This window comes from Nerophis lumbriciformis, linkage group LG01, assembly GCF_033978685.3.
Source record: "Nerophis lumbriciformis linkage group LG01, RoL_Nlum_v2.1, whole genome shotgun sequence".
NCBI classification, from domain to species: domain Eukaryota; kingdom Metazoa; phylum Chordata; class Actinopteri; order Syngnathiformes; family Syngnathidae; genus Nerophis; species Nerophis lumbriciformis.
The window spans coordinates 30910001-30917500 of record NC_084548.2 but is presented as its reverse complement, the minus strand read 5'-3'; the positions used below and the strand labels follow the sequence as shown (position 1 = coordinate 30917500).

Below are 7500 nucleotides of genomic sequence, written 5' to 3'. Positions count from 1 at the left end.
TTATACGGTAAATGTTCCGAAATCTCTTGAATAACTTTTTTTATTATTTACATATCAATTCCATTACAATCAGTTAAGGTCTTGGATTTGCATTTATTCACAGTTTTGATTATTTCCTATTCTGTCATGTCCATTAGGAACATTGGGTTGGGATTTATGCCTATGGTTTCAAGTCCTCAATTGACATAAGATCAGGAATCCTTTCCTCCAGATTTGGACAAAGTAGTTATTAACATTTGAACTACCGGTACTTTGGCCATATTGTAATTTTTTCGTTTCTGTCGTTTATATTGCCTTGCTAAAAATATTTAAGTAATGAATAGTTTAAACATGAACATTTGAGAATATATTTTTATTTACATTTGTTTTGTTATGTTAAATAGGATTGCCGGTAATAATATAACTCACCGTGAATTAAAAATCATTAACGATCTGCTCTGCTTACATTAATGTTAATGCTAAATGATTAATTCATGTATTAATGTATGATGTATTCAATTTGATGGAGTTACCCATTTAACATACAAATTTGGCTAAAAAAGTTAATAAAAGTTATTGCTAGATTTTTTAAGAGCATATATAACATGACTGGTCTTGTGATGAAGCAGATACATAGTTTTGGTTTGATATAAAGCGGAATTTAATGTGTGTCATCCAGCTACGCAACTCTCAGGCCCTGATTTTTTGTACATGTAACCTTCATAAATGAGACCTTTGGACAGTAACGTTAGCACCTATGCTTGGGCAAACAAATGACAGGTGTACGGACTAGGCTCCACAAAAGTTAGTTATCTAGTTATGTCATGGCAATGACAGAGACTCGCTTATCCTTATTACAAATAGGGTTGCAATGATTAATTAATTACATTAGAAAACATCCTTAGTTTAAATTCTGTGGCTTTGATTGTTAAAATCTCTAATAACCCCTAATAAAAAGTTCTAAAATACGGACCACATGGAGTGCCTGGAAATTGCAATAGAGGACACCACAGAACAGTGGTGTATGGATGGTGTGAGCTATGTGGCAACAAACAGCAGTTTTTTTAATTGCTAAGATTTAAAATGTGTTTTATATTTGTATACATGTTAAAAGTGCAATTTCAATGTTGACTGAGAACGAAGGTTAAAGCAAGCATATAATACTTGTTTATTTCAACTATTTTCCCTAAATACACATTGTGGAGAGAAAGTGTGTTTTAGCCGATTAATCGAACAACCTATTCAACAGATTAGTCGATTACTAAAATAAATTGATAGCTGCAGCCCTAATTACAAGCCAGTGGACCATCCAAAGTACTTTTAAAGGTGATATTGTTGCACAGTATTAATACTACTACAACTTGTACAACTACCACTACTACATACTGTTGTTGCTTTGACTGACTCAGATCTGATGTAAAACCCACAAAATGCCATCATAACAATTATAATTACCAAGCTGAGCCTTGCAGCTTTCAATGGTCTTGTCAAGGCTCCTGGTGGGTCTTTTTGGTGTGGGTAGGGTGGCTGACACCACTTGCTGCTGTTGCTGCTGCTGTTGCTGCACAGTCTCACTTAGCTCTTTCAGGTCCATCTCAGCTTTTACTCGATCTGAAGAGAAGTTCATGTCTGGCATGAGTATTGGTATTTGTGACATTGGGAATATGGCAAATGTTTATGGTGCTGACCCAAGTTGAGATTGAGGATGCCTCCTGTTGATGCAGGCCTCTCCTGCTTGGACACCAGTCCAGGGTTGAGGGGCTTTGGGCTGCCTGTCAGGCTGCCTGCTGGACCAACCTTCCCTGAGACAGGAGATGCTGTAAATTACAATCAAGTGTATGTTTATACATGAGCATTAATAATTATTATTTTATTGTATCTGTTTAAAATAAAAAGAGACTATGACTTGCAAGTATAGTCCATAGATTCCTCTCCAGTGCTATAGTGGAAGGTCGAGTTCCGACTAGTCTTTTCCAAATCCTGCTCTCCATCAGACCCGGTGTGGACTGAAGAATTGGTGCTCATCGGGGAACGAGGCATGTCTGTCATAGACACCCTCCGACACATACTACTGGGTGTGGAACTCTTTCCAAGGACCATCTTTGGAGATGCAGTTAGATCAAAGTTAAAGCGAAGTTTATCAAGTTTCTCGGTTTTTACAGTGCCAGCACTGGGGTTGGAAGGGTCCAGCAGCATTTGAAGCTGGTTGTTGGGCGTGTAGGGAGTCCGGAATGGCGCATAATTGAAAACTCCAAATTTTTTTCGAATGTTTTCCACATAAACCTCCATTTCTTGCATGGCACTGTTAAAAATGCTCTTAGTCTTTTTCACTGAGAAAGGGATCTCTTTGGACATGAGGTAGCAGTTATTGATGGGGACCCAGGCTCTACATAGACAGAATGGCACAATTAATATAACTGAACATCCCAAATACAAGCAATCCACTGCTCTCAGAAGTTTAGTTCACCTGTCATGTTGCCCAAAGAACCGTGCGTCTACCTGCCCATCCTTTTCTCGAAGTGCTTTTGCTGGCCAGAAAGGGAAGCCTTTCAATTTAGCCCAAACCAGGGTGTGAGGCTGACTCTATTTGGTGACAAAAAACCACATTGAAAATACATATTAAAACAAACACCTCTTTATTGTACTTAAATTAATGCAATAACGTACACATGGCTCACAGAACCAATTGTCTCTTTTTTGGCAGGACGACAGGTAGCACTCAGGACATACTTCTATCTCGTTCATCTAGAAAAAGCAAAGTCCAATAAAAGACACGTTAAATTACAAAACATAAAAATAATAATGCATGTATACAGGTAATAATATGTAAACATTGCATATTTACCTCATGCTCACATATCTTGACAATGACTTTTGCAGTTGCTGTTAATTTGTGATTACCTGGAATAAATTCATTAGCACAAGTTGTGACTTTAGTATCTTCATTGACATAAAAGACGAGTTGTTAAAGTATGTCAGTGGTCTACCTCCATTATAAATTATGCAGTTGTGTAAGATCCACTTCATATCAGCCAGAAAGGCTTCAGTGCAGCCAAACATTTTCTTTTTGATGTTCTGTTTATTAAAAGGAGAAAAAGACAGTTGCGATAATTCATACATGATGAAAACACTTCATCTGAAAAATAAAACTACCTTCTCTAAAGTAGACAAGTCCATGGGGTGAAAAATGTACTCCGCATAGTCAGGGTGCTGTTCTAAGGAAACTGGCTTCTGAAAAGGCTCTGTCTGCTTGGATTGAACAAATAAGGAGAAAAGAAACAAATGCATCAGACCGTGTTTGATATGATATTTAATTTGCTGCAATTATAATAGCATTTTAACTTTACAACTTACCCCAGGTTGTTTAATCTTTTGGAGTGCAAATTTGAGCAAGTAAGAGAGTTGGTCAATATTCAGCATTGTCATTGCTTTGCTCTGTGTTTCAATGCATTCGGCAACTGTTATTTTCTGTAACGACAACACACATTTAATTAATGACTGACAATTAATAAGCAAAGAACCACAACAAATCCTCAATAGATTTGGGGATTTAACATTTCTACAGCTTGTTTCCTGTACAAAATGTTTGATGTCCAAAATAAGCGACTCATTTAAATGTACTTCTACAAGTATTTCCTAGACTACAAAAACAAAACTGCCGTCGGAGCAAGAAACAAGTTAATTTACAGAAGCTTTTTGTGCTCTATTGTGACAATGACAAGTACTTAAATTAGAGATTCAGCAATCCAATACTGAAAGAATGTTGCTCAGATACTGGAACTGGAATAAAGGACACCTCTCCCAATTACCACAGGGCATGGTTTTGGAACAGTTTTTCTGGAATTGCTGCATCCCCACTTTAAATCCAACAGTTTGTACTGTAATTTTCGTACATCCACACACTGACACACGTATCCACTGAGATACCTCACACTCGGGACAGAACCAGTCGCCCTCAGGCTCAGCTGGTAGTTTGAGGCACTTGGCGTGGTACACCCTGGGACAGAGCTCACAGCAGAGCACCTGACCCTCACGGTGGCACAGCCAGCAGTAGAAGTCATTCCTGCCGTCCTGCGGTACAACATCAACAGGGTCTGTGGTGAGTGCTGGCTGCTTCATATAGTAAAAGGGACCATGTCTTAGCTCTGACTGAAATGCAGGCAAGAGAAAAAGGGGGGCAGATTTCAAAACACACGCAGGAACACAAAAAGGTGCAGTGCAACAAAAACAAGGCAGGAATACAATAAGATAAGCCTGTAAGCAATGACAGAAAATGAACTCTCAAGCAACTAATCTCAATATCTGGTCAAGTGACTGTTTCAACTGTGAGTCAGACAACTTGTTCAACAGGTTTATGGTTTGAGTTGTGTAACCATTACTGTGGATCTTTTCGCATTCGTAAATGGCCCTTTTGTTTCAGTGAAGCCACAATTCATGACACTCAGCAACTACTGGATGAACGCAAAAACAAGTTGGCCCCATAATGCCATGCTACAGTTGGCCAGAAGGCCTCATTTGCGGAGAAGATCTGGCTCGGTTGGTCATGGACACCAAGTCAACAATAAATATACATTAGGAAGATTGATCACGCATCCGTAGTTAGACTGCATGTTTAAGTCTAGGGTTACCATAAATTTGTGCTGATGTTCGAAACCAAGATGGAGACACTTCATTCTCAACTATGAGCCGTCTGCAATTTGTAATTAAGTGCGGACCTTTTTTAATACAAACATATTTGATAAATTATACTTTAATCCAAAGAGAGTCATCAAGGTTTTTCCGTTTGTGATAATTTAGGAGATATGAGCGAATTGTCAAATGATATGGCCCTATTTTTTACATGTAATTTTGATTAAGTTAATCATCAATTTCTTAAAGAGGAACTGCCCTTTTTTTTTAAAATTTTGTCAATCATTCACATTCCTTATGTGAGACAAGCACCCATGTTTTTCTCTTTTTTTGCATTCTAACTTGTAAAAAAACGCAAGCAAAAGTCAGCTAACAATGGAGGTAATGGGATTCGTTCTACTCTGCCTATAAAGCCCTCTGAAAAACATCCAAAAACCTCCATTAATGTTTTATATACACCCTGTGTGTATAAATGTAATGTAGCAACAGGCCATTCATAATAACATGTAACATTTACGTATTTTGGTCATTTTAAGCATACGGCGGCATATTAATTTCACAGATGCATCACAGCATTCGCTTTTGCCTTCAAAAGCAACAACTACTGATCATGGCAGACTTCATGAGAGACGACAACGACTACTTCAGGACAAATGATGATCATGAACCTTCACTTACTGTACAATGTCTGCTCTCAATGGGATGCCAACTGATGGGATGTTTAATTCTTCACGTTTAAATTAAGAATTAATCATAATCCTCATGCTGGTAAACAAAGAAAAGGTGGGCGCAAATTAGCGTCTTTTCATGTCTGTCTCGCCCTATAAACTGAATGTCAAACTTTATGGCCACAACCTTCTACTATTCAAGTGAGAGGCAATATAGAATTAACTTTTACCAACTCAGAGGCAATGCAGAAGCAGCTGACCGGCTCAGTATGTCAATAGCTGCTTAAGCTAGTTACCGCTCTGTGATCACGGCGTTAGCGCTTATAATAACAATATCACTAAAACTTGGTTAATATGCAGGTCACATGATGTAAACAGAGTATTGTTGCCGTTTTTTAAAATGTTTTTTAAGAAGATTTTACGGGTGCAATAGAGTACTCCCATTTGCTGCACTGTTGGCCACCTCGATCTTTTCCTTATATTACTACTTAGAATGCATTGAAAAAATGTGTTCTTGTCTTACATTGGGATTGTGAATCATAGGCAAAATAATAATAATAAAAAAAAGATGAGTTCCCCTTTAACAATTTGCAACGAAATTTACTGAATGCTAGTACCGGTAGGTTTTTTTTATGCAAGAAGAGAACATGAAAAATCAGCTTGCTTGGTTTGACTTAAGTATAAAAGTGGGTAATGTGAAAACTCGGTGCCAGGGTGAGACCAGTTTACATTGCCTCTTTTTCAACATGCAATACACATAATTACCTAATGTAGCTTAAATTTAGGGAGTACATGAGTATGAAATTAACTATAAAAATGGATGTGACTGAACCAAAGTTGATGTCACATGTCAGAAGCCTCGAAACACATATTGCAGCTGCAAAATGTTAATAGGAAATATCACTTTGCATTGACCATGCCATTACCAAAGAATAAATCGAGTGTCACAGCAGGTCACACACTATATTGCGTCCTGGTTTATAGTAGTGGTAAAATAATACAACAATCATTGGCAAAACCAGCAGCCACTAAGGCCCCGTTTACACTAAGCCAGATAAGGTTATCCATGGTAAATCACACCTAACCTTATCCGTGTCCCCACACAACAGTGCCACCATTTAAGAACCACCTCCGTCCGCCGGCGCAACACGGCCTAATATGCATGTGCGGAAAATGCGCACGTCATAGTCACCTCCAGTGTTGCTTTGTGTGCAAGTTCTTAAATTTAACTTATCGGAACAATATCCAGTGTTGTGGTATTTCAATTAACTGGAATCCAGTGTGCAGTGGGGCCCTATTATAGTGAATCACACCTGAGCCATCATAAATTAAACAAATCTTTAATAAACACGTAAAAGTACACAATGTGACAAAGAACATTTGACAACAATCAATCTCAGGATCTAGATATCTGGTCAGGACACTCCTCACTCTTTTGCCTTCACCTTCATTGTCCATTCGTTTTTGGTGACTTTATATACTCTAGACCTAGACGTTGAGTCCGCGACATACATTGCGGACAATAACTGATACAGTCTGCTTTGCAAGTCCAAAAACATTCGCCGTTTTCTGTAGTCTTTCCTCAACGACCAGGTAATACAAAGCACACGCTACCTTTTTTATCACATCCACAGGAGCTAGCATTCTCGTTGTCTCTCCTTCGACAAATGGACAAAGTTTTTCGGTAAGTCGAATCACAGCTGACCCGCACATTCGAAAGGGGCTTAAACAATAGTTTAGTGTGGTTGAAACGGAGTTTAGGCTAAATAATTATTCGTTTAAAGGGTTATCTGGCTTAGTGTAGACATAGCCTAAGATGTGTAAAATGTGTGCCACAACAAAAAAGGAAGTTATGAATTGAATTTGAATCACCTAATTATACCCAAAGTCGGGTGTAGTAGGATATACTCCCAGGGAAAAACTGTAACCCCCTAGCATATTACTTGAGAACCTGCCGGGTCTAAAGACTGGAGTCCCCTTACCTGGTCTTTGTTGCTCATGGCCCCAGGCTTCTTCTTTTTCTTGAGCGGGCTGGGGGAGGTGTCCGACGGAGAATGTCCATTGGAGGAGTGGGTGGGACTTGACGCCTTCCTCTTCTGTGGTGCAAGGGAGCTTTCTGCCGACCCTGATGAATCAGGGGCTATAGATGCAGAGATGCAAACAAATCATCATACAACAGGCAGCATGGCTCGTGACACTCTATAGAAGGGGTCTAAAGCCGGTA

At 38.8% G+C, this 7500-nt stretch overlaps 1 protein-coding gene across 6 annotated transcripts in view; it reads right to left on the bottom strand.

Annotated features, from left to right (window-relative positions):
* LOC133618720 (MYND-type zinc finger-containing chromatin reader ZMYND8-like) overlaps window positions 1–7500 on the bottom strand; it is a 44443-nt gene that overhangs the window by 9023 nt on the left and 27920 nt on the right. For 2 of the 6 annotated variants that reach the window (XM_061979344.1, XM_061979370.1), the window contains exons 4-14: window positions 7259–7416; window positions 3907–4128; window positions 3334–3447; window positions 3133–3225; window positions 2967–3054; window positions 2825–2880; window positions 2647–2724; window positions 2447–2562; window positions 1890–2365; window positions 1668–1796; window positions 1435–1590 (exon numbers count right to left, since the gene is read on the bottom strand). In XM_061979344.1, coding sequence (XP_061835328.1) covers window positions 1435–1590; window positions 1668–1796; window positions 1890–2365; window positions 2447–2562; window positions 2647–2724; window positions 2825–2880; window positions 2967–3054; window positions 3133–3225; window positions 3334–3447; window positions 3907–4128; window positions 7259–7416 — 1686 coding nt within the window. Of the gene's footprint in view, window positions 1–1434; window positions 1591–1667; window positions 1797–1889; window positions 2366–2446; window positions 2563–2646; window positions 2725–2824; window positions 2881–2966; window positions 3055–3132; window positions 3229–3333; window positions 3448–3906; window positions 4129–7258; window positions 7417–7500 lie in introns of all 6 variants that reach the window. The other 4 variants (XM_061979360.1, XM_061979380.1, XM_061979334.1 and 1 more) reach the window with 3 other exon arrangements.